This window comes from Eremomyces bilateralis (genome assembly GCF_010015585.1).
Source record: "Eremomyces bilateralis CBS 781.70 unplaced genomic scaffold P152scaffold_8, whole genome shotgun sequence".
NCBI lineage: Eukaryota > Fungi > Ascomycota > Dothideomycetes > Eremomycetales > Eremomycetaceae > Eremomyces > Eremomyces bilateralis.
Window position 1 is genome coordinate 845,354 of NW_022985074.1, and position 17,133 is coordinate 862,486.

The 17,133-nt window shown below is 52.3% G+C and overlaps 7 protein-coding genes across 7 annotated transcripts; 4 read left to right on the plus strand and 3 right to left on the minus strand.

The window, feature by feature from the left end:
• The first annotated feature begins 1 nt into the window (after window position 1).
• Window positions 2-1,670, plus strand: P152DRAFT_337199 (putative C-4 methyl sterol oxidase Erg25). Its single transcript, XM_033675304.1, has 4 exons — window positions 2-221; window positions 292-538; window positions 590-675; window positions 728-1,670. The coding sequence occupies exons 1-4, from the start codon at window positions 208-210 to the stop codon at window positions 1,290-1,292; spliced, it is 912 nt and encodes a 303-aa protein (XP_033534683.1). The 5' UTR covers window positions 2-207; the 3' UTR covers window positions 1,293-1,670.
• Window positions 1,671-2,048: 378 nt separating this feature from the next.
• On the plus strand, window positions 2,049-3,842 carry P152DRAFT_435473 (uncharacterized protein; the record flags this gene model as incomplete). Its single annotated transcript, XM_033677530.1, has 2 exons — window positions 2,049-2,397; window positions 2,455-3,842. The coding sequence occupies 2 exons, from the start codon at window positions 2,049-2,051 to the stop codon at window positions 3,840-3,842; spliced, it is 1,737 nt and encodes a 578-aa protein (XP_033534684.1).
• Window positions 3,843-4,120: 278 nt separating this feature from the next.
• P152DRAFT_435474 (Pkinase-domain-containing protein) lies at window positions 4,121-5,680 on the minus strand. Its single transcript, XM_033677531.1, has one exon. The coding sequence runs from the start codon at window positions 5,635-5,637 to the stop codon at window positions 4,258-4,260; it is 1,380 nt and encodes a 459-aa protein (XP_033534685.1). The 5' UTR covers window positions 5,638-5,680; the 3' UTR covers window positions 4,121-4,257.
• Window positions 5,681-5,806: 126 nt separating this feature from the next.
• P152DRAFT_435478 (DUF185-domain-containing protein) lies at window positions 5,807-7,577 on the plus strand. The gene is made up of 3 exons (XM_033677532.1): window positions 5,807-5,998; window positions 6,054-6,320; window positions 6,365-7,577. Exons 1-3 carry the CDS (start codon window positions 5,837-5,839, stop codon window positions 7,466-7,468), a joined length of 1,533 nt encoding a protein of 510 aa, XP_033534686.1. The 5' UTR covers window positions 5,807-5,836; the 3' UTR covers window positions 7,469-7,577.
• Window positions 7,578-9,701: 2,124 nt separating this feature from the next.
• Window positions 9,702-12,003, minus strand: P152DRAFT_473574 (uncharacterized protein; the record flags this gene model as incomplete). Its single annotated transcript, XM_033681250.1, has 2 exons — window positions 9,702-11,637; window positions 11,687-12,003. The coding sequence occupies 2 exons, from the start codon at window positions 12,001-12,003 to the stop codon at window positions 9,702-9,704; spliced, it is 2,253 nt and encodes a 750-aa protein (XP_033534687.1).
• Window positions 12,004-12,528: 525 nt separating this feature from the next.
• Window positions 12,529-14,521, plus strand: P152DRAFT_466336 (alpha/beta-hydrolase; the record flags this gene model as incomplete). Its single annotated transcript, XM_033680689.1, has 4 exons — window positions 12,529-12,711; window positions 12,765-13,245; window positions 13,294-14,168; window positions 14,216-14,521. The coding sequence occupies 4 exons, from the start codon at window positions 12,529-12,531 to the stop codon at window positions 14,519-14,521; spliced, it is 1,845 nt and encodes a 614-aa protein (XP_033534688.1).
• A 407-nt stretch (window positions 14,522-14,928) lies between these two features.
• On the minus strand, window positions 14,929-16,798 carry P152DRAFT_481925 (atrazine chlorohydrolase/guanine deaminase). Its single transcript, XM_033681856.1, has 4 exons — window positions 16,408-16,798; window positions 16,189-16,340; window positions 15,858-16,102; window positions 14,929-15,807 (listed from the first exon to the last, which is right to left on the minus strand). Exons 1-4 carry the CDS (start codon window positions 16,625-16,627, stop codon window positions 15,030-15,032), a joined length of 1,395 nt encoding a protein of 464 aa, XP_033534689.1. The 5' UTR covers window positions 16,628-16,798; the 3' UTR covers window positions 14,929-15,029.
• Between the last annotated feature and the right edge of the window lie 335 nt (window positions 16,799-17,133).

A 17,133-nucleotide genomic window follows, 5' to 3' on the forward strand; every position in this document is an offset into this window, starting at 1 on the left:
GGTTGAGGTGCAACAAAATATCAATCATCCAGTCCTGTCCGATCCGGAGTTTCGTATCGACGTCCCTCGACTGCCTTTTTCTCCCCCCTTCCCTCTTCCGTTCTTCCTTCCTCTTTTCTTCACCATTCCCTTTTCTCCTTTTCGGTCGAAGCCATACCGTGAGAGAAGTCCTTCCGGTGCTCCTGCAGCGCCATTGAATCCGGCAACATGGATCTCGCAATGTACGACTCCCGCTGGCTTCCTGTTTTAGGGTGATGCAGCACCGCAACGTTTTTCTAACCTTTCCTCTAGGAACGCCACGTCGACCCCGGGATTATCGGGAGGCTACTGGAATCAATTCGACGAGATCTCCAAGACCAATGTCTCCCTCAATTATTTCGAGACGCTATGGCTCACATGGTATGTCTACATGCAGAACGATGTGCTCGCCACCGGCATCATGTCGTTCGTTCTGCATGAAGTCCTATACTTTGGGAGGTCTCTGCCGTGGGTCATCATTGATTGCATCCCGGCGATGAGGAAATACAAGATTCAACCCGTAAGTGCTCGAACTCCGACATGATGGACCCATGACTGATCTCCGGGACAGAACAAGATTCCGACGGCAAAGGAGCAGTGGTACTGCGCAGGCTTCGTCTTGCTGTCTCACTTTACGGTTGAATTGCCCCAGATCTGGTATGATACTCCGTTTGACTCCTCTTACGATTCGGTTCGTTGACACGACTAGGCTTTTCCACCCCATCGCGCACTACTTCGGCCTTCAAACCACGGTTCCTTTCCCGCCTGTCTGGAAGATGGTCTATCAGATCGCCTTGTTCTTCTTTATGGAAGATACCTGGCATTACTGGACCCATCGCTTCCTCCACTCCTCTCCGTTCCTCTACAAGAACATCCACAAGCTCCACCATCAATACTCGGCACCCTTTGGTCTTGCCGCCGAGTATGCTTCTCCGATTGAAGTCATGAGCCTCGCGTTCGGTACGGTTGGCTGCCCGATCATCTTCGCTTCGTTCACGAGAGATCTACATCTTATGACCATGTACCTCTTCGTGGTCTTGCGTCTCATGCAAGCCATCGATGCTCACTCCGGCTATGAGTTCCCCTGGTCGCTTCATCATTTCTTCCCGGTCTGGGCAGGCGCGGACCATCATGACATGCACCACGAGAAATTTATTGGCAACTATGCCAGCAGCTTCCGATGGTGGGATTACATCATGGATACCGAGAACAGCCCGGAGGCGACCAAGAGGCGGAGGGAGAAGAAGCTTGCGAAGGTTAGGAAAGCACAATAATCCTTGGATTATCGTGGACGTGGACATTGGAAAGATGAGACCAAGGGAGGGCCACAAGACAAGGTCAACGACACGAAGCGGATGCTTCAAGAGACTCGGGAGTCGGGAGTTAACATTACCTGGTTCGGATTTGAGGATGTTCGGAGGTGCCAGGGGAATGGAAGGTTTGAATCGACTCGAATTGAGGCCGTATTATGTACATAGGCTAGATATGCCTCTAATTCTCACCTAAACTTAATAGACGCACTGTTAGTCGCTCTTCTCAAAGTTCAAACTCCAGGGACTTTACCAATCGAACAAATATCATCACATGCCATCTGCATTGCACAAGGCACTAGACACATGAGAGTAGCAATAGTACGGTAATTAATGGTTCATCTTCGTCTTAGGATTGATTTAAGAACCATGGCACTCCATGGCATTTGCTAGGGTATACGGAGCTACAACCGAGTCGAGTATTAGTACCCCGAACTACAAGGAAAGTTGCATGATGGAAATGTAAAGCCGAGGTTGGTGATTGGAGATGGTTGGTGACGATTGCTCGTCCATCGTCTCATTCTCTTCGGTCGTTCTCCCCACACCCCATATCTTCCCGTGTCCACTATCCACCCTAATATTCTCCTGCACGCGATCTTCTAATTAATATGGTTGCGTCCCGTCGCGAAATCTTCGTGCGTCGTGATATCTTCACTGTTGTCGCGTGTTAAAACCTCGGATGCCTTCCCCTGCCCTCTGAATACCTCCCACCCGCACAGTATGGCATCGACGGCGTCATCGTCTGGAGCCTCCAGCTCGGGGAGCGGCTTCAGCAAAGGCGATAAACTCGATCCCATCACGCGCAATGCCCTTCGATACACCATATCTCCCAAGGAGTATGGGCTACTCCATCAGTACCTCTTGTCACGCGCACCGCCAACCGTGCGAAAGCGAGTCCCTCGACCACCGAACTATGAAGCCATTGTGAAGAGCATGGATGACTACAACGCTGCTGCCGTCCGCGCGGCGCTGAGGGTCTTCGGCGTGACCATCGGAGGATTGAAATTATTCCAGTTCATCATGGGTCGGGTCATGAGCCGTAGAGGCATCACCGTACCGTACGCTACCCGTGACATCAGACCCGATGAGCATGAAGACTGACGTGCACCTAGACCGGTTCCCAAAGTTCCTTTCTGGAAGAACACTGGCGTCCGCCTTTCCTCTGCTCTCGCCCTTCTCCTCCTCTTCCATCGTCTCCTCCATCGCTTTTTCCTGCGCTTGCGCGCTTCGCTCCTCCTGCCATCCTCCGATGCTTTCCGTTCCCGGAACCCCGGCGTTAGCTCCCTCTTGACGTCCAGACTTGCCGCGCCAATTGGCGCATCACTCGCCGGTGGATTCCTCGCCCTTTACCCTGCCGCCCAGCTCAGGATCACCGCAGCTATCTATGTCTTCTCTCGCTCGCTAGAGTACATCTACAATGCTCTAGACGAAGAGGGATACCTCGCCAACAAGCCGTGGTGGTTTGGCTCCTGGCTGCTGATGCCCCTCTCGTTCGGCCAGCTTCTTCATTCCTTTGTTTTCGAACGAGACTGCATGCCACCCGCTTTCGCGAACTTCGCCCGGAATTATGGTGGCCCCTACATCCAAGCCCGGCCTTCTGCTTCCGACTACCCGGCCTCAGCGCCATGGCCTGAGACGGATGAGATCGTCGACGGACTCGCCGAGATCTCGAACCTGAAATGGCCCGCCTTTATCTCACCTACTCTCTTCCCGAACAACCCTAACCCCCTCCCTTCAACGCTCTCCAAGATCTCTCCCATCACCTCGCCAGCCCATCCTGCTTTGCAGCATCTTAGCTGCGCACTCGTCCATCCGTCCGACCCATCTTGCTTACGAACCTACATTCACTACTTCCTCTCCGTTTTCCCGCGCGTAACAAGGTTCTTTGCCATCATATACGGCGCCCTCTCACTATTCCGTCTTAAGGCCATCCTTGCGAACCCCGGCACGGCGCTTAACGGGCTGGCCAAGTCCATCCTGCGCATCTCCCTGATGATCACGGGCGCGTTGGGCACATCGTGGGGTAGCATCTGTCTCTTCAACAATATCCTCCCTGGCAAGGCCATTCCCGAGCTCCGATGGTTCCTGGGCGGCGCGCTTGGCGGTCTCTGGGGCTTCGTGGAGCATGGCAACCCGAATGCCCGGGGCAATTTCATGTACACCACCCGCAGCAGCTTGGACAGCTTGTGGAAAGTCGGTGTCAAGCGGCGCTGGTGGAAGGGCGTGGCGAACGGAGACGTCATTCTCTTCATTGCGAGCTTGGCGGCTATCAACGCCGTGCATGAAATCCGACCGTCGGCGGTCAGGGGTCCGGCTATCCGCAAGGCGATCAGTTCGTTGAGCGGGGAAGGGTGGACTGACCGATGCGCGACGAAGGCCGATACGAAGGGCAAGGGGCCGGAGACCGCGAGCCAGGATGGGAAAGATGACAAGAGCATGTCCGATGTTCGGAGAAGTGTGACGGGGGGCAGCGAGACCTTGGGCGAAAGCACCGTGGTGGTGGATAGGGAGTAAAAGGGTTAGGTTGATGTATTAACACGACGATGGCGTTTATGTGTGGATGAAGCGATAGTGGTATGCATTATTGGGTAGTGCGTTACATGATATGGTGCACGGAGATCCATCACTATTTCGCTTATTTGTATTGAAGATCTTCCGTTCATCAATTTTAATGGCACATTACCTTATATGCCTCTAGCCAGCTTGTACGTTGGAGATGACCTATCACGGGAAAGGAGTATAGTATACGTCAGTTCTTCATCAAGCGAAGAAGAGTTTAATATCAGTCAGTCACGAGTTCGTAGTCTTCGAGGTATTCATTGGAACGAGTTCGTCTACCACGGATGAGCTCAGACATTTCTTCAATAATAAATTGAACTGCGGCAAGTCTCGTTGGATCTCAAGAGTTGATGCACTCCCGTATATCGGATTATCTGAACTTGAGATTAAATCCGCTGCCAGCTTCTGAATCCTGGCTTGCACTGAAGATTCCTCCGAAATCAACATGTCCAACCGCTCCAGCATCCGCTTCCCTCCCTCTCGGAGCCTTTGGGCTCGCAACCCGCCTCCGTCTCTCCTGCCCAGCCTTGCTCGGAAATGTAGGAAACATCTTCTCGCTCTTCGGCTTCGGATCCTCTTGGAAGTACCGATGCTGCAACACCTCTTCGGCTTCGGGTCTGTCGTCCGGGTTCAGGGCCAACATCCGTTCCAGCAGCTGCGCACCTGCCCCCGTCAACAATGAGAAACTCGAACGGAGCGGCGGAGGTGGCGGTGGATTGGACGGTAGAGCGAGCGACTTTGCGTGTGGTAAGCGACGGAAGCCGGGCCAATTCGCAGCGGTGGGAATGCCGAGGGTTGCGAATATTTTTGCCAATTGATCCGCTTCGTTCCGTCCTTGCAGGAGGGGAGATCTGGTCAGTAGTTCGGCGAAGACGCATCCTATGCTCCAGATATCCACCGCTGTGCCATACGTCGTAGTCCCAAGCAATAGCTCCGGCGAGCGATACCATAAGGTGACAACCAGCTGCGTTAGATTCTTTGGCGGTGGATTGGACGTATGTCTCGCCATGCCGAAGTCCGCAAGGCGGATCTGACCAAGGTTGTTCATCAAGATGTTGGAAGTTTTGAGGTCGCGGTGAAGGATCCAGTGGGAGTGGAGATATGATACAGCAGAAGAAAGCTGTAGCAAGAGAGATTTGGTTTCCGAGGGAGAGAATGGTTCCCGCATGTCCTCCATCAGCGACTTCAGGTCGTGCTCGAGGAATTCCATCACCATATAGACATCGCTTGGCTTCGAACCAACCACGACTTCTCGAAGCGCAACGATATGCTTATGCCGGCATTGGTTGAGTATCTGGATCTCGCGAAGCGCAACGACGGGAAACCCTTCGGTGGGATTCCCCATTTTCAACTTCTTGAGCGCCACTATCTCGCCTGTTGCCATTTCCCGTGCTCTCGACACCCAGCCATATGACCCTTCCTCGATATGGTTCAATGTTTCGAAGTTCTCGATCCGTCGACTCGGACCCCATCCCGGCGCCGTGAACCGGAGAAGAGGACGAGGTTGCTCATCATGTACCTCGTTTGACTCGGATTCACCCGATAATCTCCTCCGTTTCGCCGGACGGTCGTCAATATCTGTAGATACGCTGCTAGTGGCTTTGGCTTGCGCTTCTCGAGCTTCTCGAGCTTCCTGCTCTTGTTGCGCCTTTAGCTGTTTGGCTCGCTTTCGTTCCTCCTTTTCCCTCTTGCGGTGTATTTCCGCTGCGGTATCCTCCTCTGTATCCGCCCATCGTGAATTCGAGGCCATGATAGCTGGTTGTTGTTGGAGAGATAACTATGTACGGAGTACGTAGTAGAGGAGGTCGGAATTGGAGTCGGCGGCGTGGACCCTTACCTAACTGGTAGCTAATTAAGGTCCGCAACCTCCGAACCTAGCAATTGTCGCCTTTCCTAAACTTTCTCGATGCGACAATGGAACCTCAGCAAGTTCAATACTACAAATTAGAATGAACAGCAGTGCTCGACGATGTTTTCGAGCGCTGTCAAGATACCGTGTGGGTTGCGGTCAACCGCACATCGTTAACTCCACGGCCTTTTCGAGGCAATATGTGACTGGTGCCAGACAATGGTCAACTCCGCTAGCAAAGAAGCTTGCTGAAGCAATTGATGTATGGATTGAGTATTGTCTGTATTAAACATGACCTAAGGCTAACTGCTAGACAGACTACCGGACCTATCCCCGTAGCGACGTATATGCGCCAATGCCTAACATCCACCGATGGCGGATACTACACCACGAAGCAAGCCGACAGCGACCAGTTCGGCCGACAGGGGGACTTCATAACATCTCCTGAAATATCTCAAGTCTTTGGCGAGCTGGTTGGGATCTGGATCGTGGCAGAATGTCTCTCACAACGCCATGCAACGGGAGGGATACAACTAATCGAACTTGGTCCTGGACGAGGAACATTGATGGATGATTTACTTAGGGTAAGAGCTCGTGCGATTCTGGAAAACAGCGTTAACCATCGCAGACCGTCCGACAGTTCAAGCCAATTGCGGACCGTATCGAATCAATATACATGGTCGAAGCCAGTCCGCCTCTTCGAGAGAAGCAGCAACGGCTGTTATGCGATAGCCAGGATGTTAAGGAGACTGAAGCCGGCTTTGAGGGCATAAGCAAGCACTTGCCAGGCGCAAAAATAGTGTGGTGTGATCAGCTCAAAGATGTCCCGAAAGACGCGAATCGTATGCCTTTCATTGTCGCACACGAGTTCTTTGATGCTCTCCCGATCCACGTCTTCAAGTCAATTGCCCCTGATGAAAAGGCATCATCGATCATCACCACAAACAATCCGCATGCCCCTTCGCTCAAGAAACCAAACGATTGGCGGGAACTCCTGGTTTCGCCGATAGCTAACCCGTCAAAACTTAAGATGTCTCCTTCGGGACAATCCCAAACGGAGAGGGACGATTTCCCCGAGTTCCAACTCAGCCCAGCCAACGCTTCAACGCCGCACAGCATGCTGCTCCCCGAGACATCTCTTCGTTATCAGCGCTTGAAGACCATGACCGGCTCCGTAGTGGAGATATCCCCCGAATCACTTTCCCTAGCCGCCGAAATAGCCATGCGTATTGGCGGAGGACCAGCGTCTAGTCCTACGTCCAAACGATCCACGCACAAAGCTGCTTCTACTTTCCACAAGACCCCTTCTGGAGGTGCACTTATCCTTGACTATGGGCCATTATCCACCATCCCGGCAAACACCCTTCGAGGTATCAGGTCTCATCAACTCGTTTCTCCCTTTAGCAAGGCCGGCTTAACGGATCTCTCCATCGATGTCGACTTCACTGCCATTGCTGAGGCGGCCATCAATGCTAGTGAAGGTGTCGAAGTGCATGGCCCGGTAGACCAGGCGTTGTGGTTGGAAACGATCGGGGGTCGGTCCCGCGTGGATGCCTTAGTCCGCGGTGCAGATGAGGAGAAGAAGAGTCGGATCGAGGGAGCTTGGAAGCGGTTGGTTGACCGTGGTCCAACGGGGATGGGCCAGCTTTACAAGGCAATGGCTGTTCTGCCATGCCTCCCAGGCATGGAAGGGCGACGTCCGATTGGATTTGGAGGAGATGTTGTTATCTAACGCGTACAAATATACGTATATGTGTTCACGACGGGGCTTCAGACTCATTTTCACCCCATGTTGAAGTTTGAAGTGAGTGACAGTGTATTTCCTCGCATGATTATCAGGCATATTTCATTGAACTACGCTTTTCACCTACTACCGGACCTGGACTTCATCCATACCTTCCCGCCTCAACCCTTCCAGCCGACCCTCAATAGCAAAGACAGTGTAATTGAAATCTTTCAACTCTTGAAAGACGGCGTTATTGAGCCGTAAACTAGAATCCCAGTACGCGAGCGATGGTTTTCGTATGACTTCTTCGTATATGACCGCCTGCTCGAAGAAATCGAGCCCTCGAGGCCAATAGTGCATCCGCCCGAAGTCTACCTCAGAATCGCGGAACTTGGCCGGAGCAAACCGTACTAGCCATCGAAAGATGGCAGCGCCAAGACGGTAAATAGCATGGCAACCCTCTTTAGACAATATATTGCCGGACTGGACGTGAACGGCCGTCCTCTGTCTAGGCGACGTCGGATTGCGACTCTCGAATTCCAATCAAAGAGCCCAGCTATCCGTATAACTTCGGTCGTTTCGACCGGCGATATCCGGAAGCCTCGCCCAGGCCATGGGATGTTTCCCGTAATCTTGCCGCAATCTAAATACGGAGTATACGCTGTCGTTTGCCTGCGGGAGATCAGCCGCGTTGATAAGGCCAAGCGCGTCGAGAAATCGGAGAAAGGGTGGGGAGACTTTCGCGGACCTCCGCGAATTAAGGTATGACGCTCATAGCGAGCATTGGCCGTGTAGTGCTTGCCGCGGGTCGCGGTAAACTTGGACCGGAAGAACTGTACGGCGTGTTTCGACTTGGACAGCCTGGCCGCCGAGAACGCGCCGGAAGGAATCTTGTATCTGCGAATGCCCAGTTGAGTACATTCGATCTAATGCAGGCGACGCACCATTGAGGCATCTCAACTCTAGGTTTTCGTGATTACTCCTCTCGAGGATAGGGACGAAACCGGAGCTATGCTGAAATTTGCGTTGCATCAGGCTCAGCCACCCAGCGTCAACAAGTTCAAGGGCCAGTAGACGAGCCGTATAACGTTGATATAGGTTTAGGGGTCTTGGAAGGCTCGGAATCGCTGCTCTCTTCTGAGTACTCGCCTTGGTAACTGTCGCTGGCTTCCTCTATATCGCTTTTCGATGCAGATTCGGTATCTGCAAGGGCTGCTTCACCTGCCAGTTCTGCTTCCAGATCAACGAGCCCTACCTAGGGGCCACCGAAGCTCCCTCTGGCATATAAAGCCCGAAAATATCGATGATTGAAACGATTGAGAAAAGAAGCGAATTCGATTTTCTATTTACTCGGCAAACGAAAGTAAGAGAGAAGAAAAGGAAAGAGAAAGACGAGAGAAAGTTCTACCATATACGCATTTCGATAACACGCTATTGTAATTCAAGATGAGCTGCTCGAACAGGCGTAGCCTGCGGTGGCTTGGGGAAATCCCGGATAAGTTCAAGAGGAGACTGATAGGCGTGTTGTGCATTTGCCGTTTGCCGGCGATGATAGCGACCGAAGGACAGCACTTGCACGGTGGTCATTGGCGCGTTTATACCAATTGATCGTTGACCCGCCGTAGACATCTAGAGGAGCTGTCCCCGGGCATCCAGTATAGAAGATAAGGTAGATACCCCGGACAAGATAGAACATTCCATTCCGACATAGTATGAAAGTCATCAATCTTGGTTTCCACTTTCTGGAGCATCCGGGGGAGATATTCCAGAAGCCAGCCCCAGGTTTCAGAAAGTCTACCAACTTTTTGTGGTTGTTGAATGAACGTGGTTTAAGATAAAATTTGCACTGCGAGATGGGGACTCTTGAAGGTCGTTTGTAGACGTGAACGAGAACTGGGGTCCAGAAACGATGGATGGGAATGATAACAACAATATACTTTCCGTAAAACTATAAAGTCAAGGGATTCACTAGACACGCGAGGAATAACTATAATTCAGGAGCGAGGAATAGAAAAAGGAATGGAGCAAACGAAGAAAGCAAACGAAGAATATTGCGAAGTTGTACTGCAATATGTCAAAAATGTGTACGAGTAAGGGGCAAGAAAGAAAAACTCCGTAGCATGCTGCGTTTGAACTAGCAATGACGGAGGACGATGAAAATATATTAAAATGCTGAAGATGTCACGCGTAGTACCACAGTAAGAGGCTTTTCATGCACAGTGTTGCGATGAACCTCTATTCATGAACTTGATATAGCTACACGCAACGCCGTGGCGAGCCTTTGATACTCTTTCAACAGTTCGTCAATCTCCGCCACCCGCATATCCCGTGCATCCTTCAATTCAAGGAAGCGTTTCACCGGGGGAGGCGTCTTCTTGAGTTCTTCAATCGTAGCGATCGTTTTCAGCTCCTTGGCCGTGATCGATCTTTCTTCCGGGCTTAACTGCTTTCTCTGCTCTGGCGACGGCGTCACCGTAACTGACGGGCTTCCACTTGAAACCGTCCGCCCAAATATACCCATTCCTGTTAGACGGTTCAAAGGGTTGATAGAATTGCCAAAGTTGCGGACCGAATCGATCGCTGTACCTCCCGCGGGTTGTGGTGCGATATACCCCGATGTGGATCCTATGGTGGCCGACTCAGATACCGTTCGTGAGGGAGTCGCTTGTCTGCTATCGGCAAACGCGACCTTCTTGTTCGATCCCAAACTCCGCAAGCTGTCTGCGCTTCGGTCACGCATCTGCTGACGACCCCCAATCAGATCCAGGACCTTGCTATCCGATTTGGACCCTGCATCGTCGGGGATATCTTCTGTGTGCGAACTCGCTGCGCTGACGCTTGCGTCGTCCATATCGGATAGTGGTGAAGTGTTGACGAGCTTTCGGGCATCCTCAAGGGTCTTTGGGACGATAATCGTCGTATCCTGTGAACTGTCGGCGTTTTGTTGCTGCTGCTGTTCCCGAAGTTTCCCAAAGAGGAATTTGAAGCTGTTCTCGAGGGTGGAGTTGATGGTATCGATTCCTTTCTCCGCATTTTCGAGCACGGCGCCCCGAAGCGAATCGCTGGCAGCTTCCAACCGGTTGGTCTGAGACTGAATGAGCTGACTGAAGCGACGTGGAGGAGCACGACTGATGGGCGAGGATAATTGCTTTGCAAGTGACTCGCGAGCACCATCCTCATTGCCCACTGATGGATCGGCCGCAGGGGATATCCCGAGTTTCATCGGGGTAAATGTTGCTTCGTTTCTCGGTGTCGAGGGTATGCTATTCACCTTTCCAGGCCCCTGTGGAACCTCGTCCGCTCGTAGAGATGAGAGGTCGACCGTCTCCAGAAATGAAATTGCAGCCTCCAGATTTACAAGGCAATATGCGGCCTCGCCGTCGAGTTTGCTGGAGGAGCGGAATCTCTGGATGAAGTTCAAATTGCTGATAACATTCAGAGACGCCGGTGGTGATATGATGAGCGTGTAGATCAAGGTTGGTAACACCTCGTCTGCGGACGATGTCGAGGGAAAGATCTTTGAAAGTGTTTCCACGATGCTCCTGTGCACTGCTGTAAGGTGTTGCAATTTGCCCAGGGGATATCTCTCCTCGTTCATCAGTTGAATGCTCTCCCGAGCGTTCTGTAGCCAGCCATTGATTTGGTCCTCCTCGGCGGCAGCCATCTGCATGGCCTCTTCAGGGACATTGTCTGCACTTACGAGCAGCTCTTTCAATCCAATCCCTACCAATGAAAGAGCGGCGGTCCTTGACCTTAACTTCTCATCTCGTTCCTCATCATCCGTGCTCCGATGGCGGTAGATTCGGTCGTAGACCTTTTCGCAAGCAGCTCGCTCGACCGTCTCTTCAAGTGCATTTTTCTTAAGCTCCAATAACTTCCTAGCCTTCCTCCTGTCGAATACTTCCGATGGAGTGAGCAGCTGCTGTTCTCCACTGCCTCCATTTTGAGATAAACTGCTACCACGAGATCTGCCCGCTCCAATACGGCTCAATTTGGAGCCTTTCGAGGACGATGAAGGTGCAGGTGATTTGTCTCGGGAGATGCGCGAGGACAGGGTGGCTATATGGGTTGCAATTACAGTCTCAGCTTTGGAGTAGAAGTCCTGAAACAAGTCGGAGAGGGTGTCGGCAGAGGGCGGAGTGGGGTGAACTTTGGCCGACAAAGATTCTAGAAACCTGTAAGGTCAGCACGAGCTTGGGGGATAGGATAGTAAGATAGCCCTACCTTTCCGTAAGACTCCGGATCTCTATGGGTAGCTCTTCGAATGTTTGAGGAAACGCTACGGGAGGAGGGTCTTCCGCATCCGCTCCTTCATCTTGTGCGGTGTTAAAGACATCTCCTTGAGCATCACGCTCCTCCTCCTCCGGCGTTAGTACTGCTGCATTCTGCGGTAGCAGCTCCTTTGCCACGCTCGTCAACGTACTCGCGCGGCCTCGACTACGGGAACCATCGTCTGGAGACTCCAATCTGGTAAAGCTTTTGGAGTCGTTGAGTGTGTTCGGGCGCCTCAGAGGGGTATCGTGTGGATCGTCTTGCGACATCCTGAGAAAACACTCGTGGTCTCCATCAGTGTGAAGGAAGAAGAGAAGGAGAAAAGCCAACAAGGGGCGGATCGGGTTGCAGATAAAGTCACGGAGTATGACCAGCTGTGGTGGTGTAATCACACGCCCAGTCTATCAAATGTCCATGTCACTTGCGGCTTGTGTTGCTGTTGCTGTTCTGGTTGAGTTGCACGTTGGTGCAGGTGAGGCAATAAGGCAACAAGGCATTAGTCTTTCTTAAAGGTCACATGCTCATATATCATGTGACTCAGACTCAGACTTAGGCTGTCAGGCCATGAGGCTCCAATATCAGGCAACAAAAGCCCGATCTCCGCCCCCCGCAATGGCGACAACTCACAGGGAGCTGCATCCTCCTGGATGTTCTCGTGACAACATCATCGCCTTCCTACCGTTCCTATCGCCCTCTGCTATATCCTCCATATCAGCCACCTTGGCCATGTCTTCTGCGTTCTACGCAGGATGGCAGACATGCTTTATCCGTCGTCAACATTCCGATTCTCACGTATGAGCTCGAAATCTGTGGTTATTTCACTTCTGCTCGCCGCAGCGGCCTGGTGCCCTACGGCCGCTCGGTTTACGGAACCTGGATCAGATACAGTACCCGGTTTTGCAGTTCTTCCGCCTCTCCCGAAGCCTGACCCACGAATACAACATCCTGAGCATCTAGCTGCACAAGAGCATGAGTTTGTATGTGCTTCCACGAGATCAAGGCTTCCAGATGCACTGCTAACTTGGAATAGCGGCTCCGCCACGTCTTTCATCATGGGACGGACAACTACCCAAGACTTCATAGGAAACTAGACGTCCGAGAAGATACGAAAATCAAGGTTGCAGACGAAGATGGCAACGTCAGTGAAGCGCCGCGATTGACCGCTCGGTCCCATGCGGTAACCATCCAGCGGCTCTCCGATCGATCTCCCCAAACAATCGATTCAATACTGGACAATGGGCGAATGACGGGGAGGGCAATGTCGCTGCCTGGCTCTGCATGGACAGTCGATGCGATGCCGGGTCCAAACGTGACGGACCAGGACACCGTATTGTCGTTCGCTCGGATGGCCTCCGATGCATATGTCGTGGACCCGAATGAAGGAAATTGGCAGGATGTGCACGGCGGATTCAATTTCTCGAATGAATTTGGTTGGCAGACGGACGGGCTAAGAGGGCACATCTTTTCGGACAAGACCAACTCCACCGTGGTCATTGCATTAAAAGGAACCTGTAAGTTAACTGGGAACTTGGGACGGACGAGTACTAACCGACCCCCAGCACCGGCCGTGTTCGATGGTTCAGAAACTACCACCAACGATAAAATCAACGACAATTTGTTCTTTAGCTGCTGTTGCGGCCAAGGGGGGCAGTACTGGTGGAAGCAGGTGTGCGACTGCCAGACCACCACCTACACCTGCAATTCGACGTGCGTTGTGGAGTCGTTAAGAGATCGCAATCGCTATTATTATGCGGCGAAAGAGCTGTACGGAAACGTGACAGAGATCTATCCAGATGCCCAGGTTTGGATTGCCGGGCACTCGCTCGGCGGGGCGGTTTCCAGCTTACTCGGCCTGACGTACGGCCTTCCCGTTTTAACCTTCGAGGCTCCCGGCGAAGCATTGCCAGCTTCACGATTGGGTCTTCCGACGCCCCCTGGGTATACTGCTGGGTATCACCAGCGACGTGACATGACAGGTGGCTACCACTTTGGGCACACGGCCGATCCGATTTTCATGGGATCGTGCAATACAGCAGGCTCCTTCTGTACGATTGCGGGCTACGCAATGCAGAGCGTCTGCCACACGGGGCTCACCTGCGCCTACGATACCGTCGAGGACTTTGGCTGGAGAGTGGGTATTGGAACTCATCGAATTCAATACGTCATCAACAATGTGCTCGAAAAGTACGACCATCCAGCAGAGTGCAAGCCTTACGCAAACTGTACGGACTGCTACAACTGGGAGTACTTTGAGAGTCATCATTCAGACCCGGGGTCGTCGACTACCACGTCCTCTTCTTCAACTCAAACGAGGACACGGACACGGACCGAGACTTGTAAAACACCTGGATGGTGGGGATGCTTGGATGAGTCAACGACTACCACGACTACGACCTCGAGTACAACCTCGACATCTACGTCAACCTGCAAAACTGTAAGTTCTTCCACCCTCCCTTTGGTATATCCGACTCACCTTGTTAGCCTGGATGGTTTGGGTGCAAGGATCCGACGACAACGACAAGCACAACGACATTCGAATCCAAAACAAAGCATTCAACAACCACTTCCACATCAACCTGTAAGACGCCGGGCTGGTTCGGCTGTCGGGATCCCACCAAAACGACCTCCCCTTTGCCTCATGCTACTGCACCACCAATCACGCCAACACCGACGCAGCCACCGGTTGTGACGGAGACGAGCATCCCAAGAAAGTTACGTTGTATTCATCGGACGTGGTTCGGATGGTGTGTTGAGTGGGAGGAATGGGATCCTAGGCTAGAGCTGTAGGGTCAACATCTAGAGCACGTAGACGCATCGGACTGGCGAATTTGGCATGACACTTGGGTTTATTTCTGACTCCACATGGGGTTAGTTGTTTCTATTATGCGGAGCGGTTTATGAAGCAAGCGGGGTTATACAACGGAGTGCCCCAGCTCCATGCCATTACAAATTTATACCTCTCAATAAAGCATTCAATAAGCGCCTGAAGCGTTTCCGAGCCATCTCATCCTTGTGTTGAAGAGTTGGTCTCCTCCCAAAGACCTCAGGTACCTCGAAAATGCGAATTAGGAATGGTGCAATCCCAACGTGTTGCGAGAGACCGCCCTCTAGAGCAGAGGAATAAATATCAGAATGAATTCGATCAATTGTGTCTTCGGAATAGCAACAGGAACAAATCCTTTATACAATGCGATCTAAACCTATAAACGTCCTATATTAAACTATGAGACCTAGATTAGTTATCATGACAATAAATCTATGCACAAAATCTACGTTGAACGATGCAGAAAATCTTCTATATCAGCGGCCATTTAGCCTTTACTTTCTCAGTTAACCCCGCGCGCTCCATTACTTCCTTTGCATGAATCGCCGCTTCAGACACGACAGCGTCCTCGTTCATTGTAATGAGCCTGCCCTTCTCGACCACAGTCTTGCCGTTCACAACGACTGTATCGACATCAGCCCCCGTGGCAGTATATACCACTGCCGAAACGGGACTGAAGAAGGGCGTCATCCTCACGCTCCTAGTCTCGATAGCCACAAAGTCGGCCTTCTTCCCAACCTCCAGACTCCCAATATCTTTATCGAGACCCAACGCCTTGGCACCCTTGATGGTCGCCATCTCCATGACCTCCTCGGCACTGACGACCGTCGGGTCATAGGTCACGGCTTTATGGACGATGCCGGCCATCTTCATCTCCTGTAGCAGGTCGTTCGTGTTGTTGCACGGCGCGCCGTCCGTTCCGAGTCCGATGTTCACGCCGGCCTTCAGCAGTTCGGGAACGCGTGCGATGCCGGACGCCAGCTTGGCATTGCTGGTCGGGCAGTGAGCGACGTGCGTGCCCGACTTGGCGAGCACGGCGATGTCGTTGTCGTCTAAGTGCACCATGTGGGCGAGCACCGTCTGTGGGCCCAGGAGACCGACAGAATCACAGTAGGTCATGGGGGTCAGGGGAGGGGAGAGGGAGGCGCAGAACTCGCGGTCTGCCTTGACTTCGGCGCAGTGCATAGTGATCGGGATAGACTTTTCGCGGGAGAGGGCGGTCATCTCTTTGTATAGGCCATCGGAGACACTGGCGAACTGTCAGCGGGTCTGATTTCTTGGAAGTTCGTTGAGACGTACCCTCCTGGCGTTCGCGCACCAAACCAGACCTTAATCCTTCCCTCTGCCTTCCCATCCCATTTCTCATGCATATCCAGAACCCCCAGCAGGCTCTGCTCCCGATTTTCCACCAACCCCGGATGCATTGCCCATGCCGGGTCTTTTGCATACTGACCGACATCCATGACGATCTTGCCCAAGCATCCTCGAATCCCCGATTCTTCCACCGCCTGAGCCAGGCCATCGAAACCGTACCGATTCGCAAACTATAGGCTAATAAGTCGATCTCAAGGAAATGGGGGGATGACCACGCGGAGTCTTTCGCTCCGCGGGACGTGGATGTTTAGCCTACCATGCTCTCTAAGAAGGTCGTCGTGCCGGACTTTAGCATCTCGGCGATGCTGATCCGAGCAGCGGCATAGCCGTCTTCAGGAGTGAAGTTGCCTTGCGCTACCCAGACGCGCTCGCAGAGCCAGCCAACGAGCTCATGGTCGTCTGCGGCACCTATGCGATGTTAGTAAAGTGAAAGTGCAGAGTTCCAGTTGTCCATGATCTGGTGAAGGGGAGGTACCTCTAAGCAGCGTCTGGGCTGTGTGCATATGAGTCGACACGAGCCCAGGGATGACGATTTTGCCCGACAGATCCGTAATGGGCTCGTCGGCATACTGGGCTCGAAGAGCGGTGGTCTTCCCGATGGCTTCAATGCGGGTGTCCTTGACCAATATTGCGCCATCGAGGATGATGTCGCGGGTGTCATTGACAGTGATGATGATGGCGTTGGTGTACAACATGTTGCTCAATTGAGTGGTGAGGTTCTACGGTAGCGCTTGCACAGATTAGAAGAAGAAAATAATATCAATTCCCAGGCGACGAGATGTGTAGACTGTTCAGGAGGTAAGTATTTCGTACTGTACCAACAATGAATACTAAGAGTCATAGATGTCAATAATAGTGTGCAGATATTATCCGATATCAGATTTCCGCCCTTACTAGACCGACGATAGACGGCGCCCTCCGACACCGTCCAACGAAAGCTCACATGTGAGGGGTATCACTCGCGCTCTCGTAGCGGCAGAACAGTAGCGCGCCCGACGCTCGAACCTATCCGCCTCGACAAATGAAAAGGCTTTAATTCAAAGAAGCTCCACGCCCGAAAAGCTTTTATTACACATTCAATCCAGTGATTCCATTTATTCTTATCTCTTGGCCGTTGGGCCTGGACGCCTTTGATACAGATTACCTCCAGACTACAGAGAGAACCTCCTTACTTGGTAGTTGGTACCTAGTACTCTATACG

Bases quoted from the DNA above. Each gene is read 5' to 3' on its own strand.
- P152DRAFT_337199 (XM_033675304.1), top strand. The intron at 539-589 runs GTAAGTGCTCGA...TCTCCGGGACAG, and splicing joins GGAAATACAAGATTCAACCC to AACAAGATTCCGACGGCAAA. The intron at 676-727 runs GTATGATACTCC...TGACACGACTAG, and splicing joins GTTGAATTGCCCCAGATCTG to GCTTTTCCACCCCATCGCGC.
- P152DRAFT_435474 (XM_033677531.1), bottom strand. From the start codon at position 5,637: ATGGCCTCGAATTCACGATGGGCGGATACAGAGGAGGATACCGCAGCG.
- P152DRAFT_435478 (XM_033677532.1), top strand. From the start codon at position 5,837: ATGAACAGCAGTGCTCGACGATGTTTTCGAGCGCTGTCAAGATACCGT. The intron at 5,999-6,053 runs GTATGGATTGAG...ACTGCTAGACAG, and splicing joins AGCTTGCTGAAGCAATTGAT to ACTACCGGACCTATCCCCGT. The intron at 6,321-6,364 runs GTAAGAGCTCGT...TAACCATCGCAG, and splicing joins TGATGGATGATTTACTTAGG to ACCGTCCGACAGTTCAAGCC.
- P152DRAFT_481925 (XM_033681856.1), bottom strand. From the start codon at position 16,627: ATGTTGTACACCAACGCCATCATCATCACTGTCAATGACACCCGCGAC. The intron at 16,341-16,407 runs GTACCTCCCCTT...AACATCGCATAG, and splicing joins AGCCCAGACGCTGCTTAGAG to GTGCCGCAGACGACCATGAG. The intron at 15,808-15,857 runs GTACGTCTCAAC...ACAGTTCGCCAG, and splicing joins GGTGCGCGAACGCCAGGAGG to TGTCTCCGATGGCCTATACA.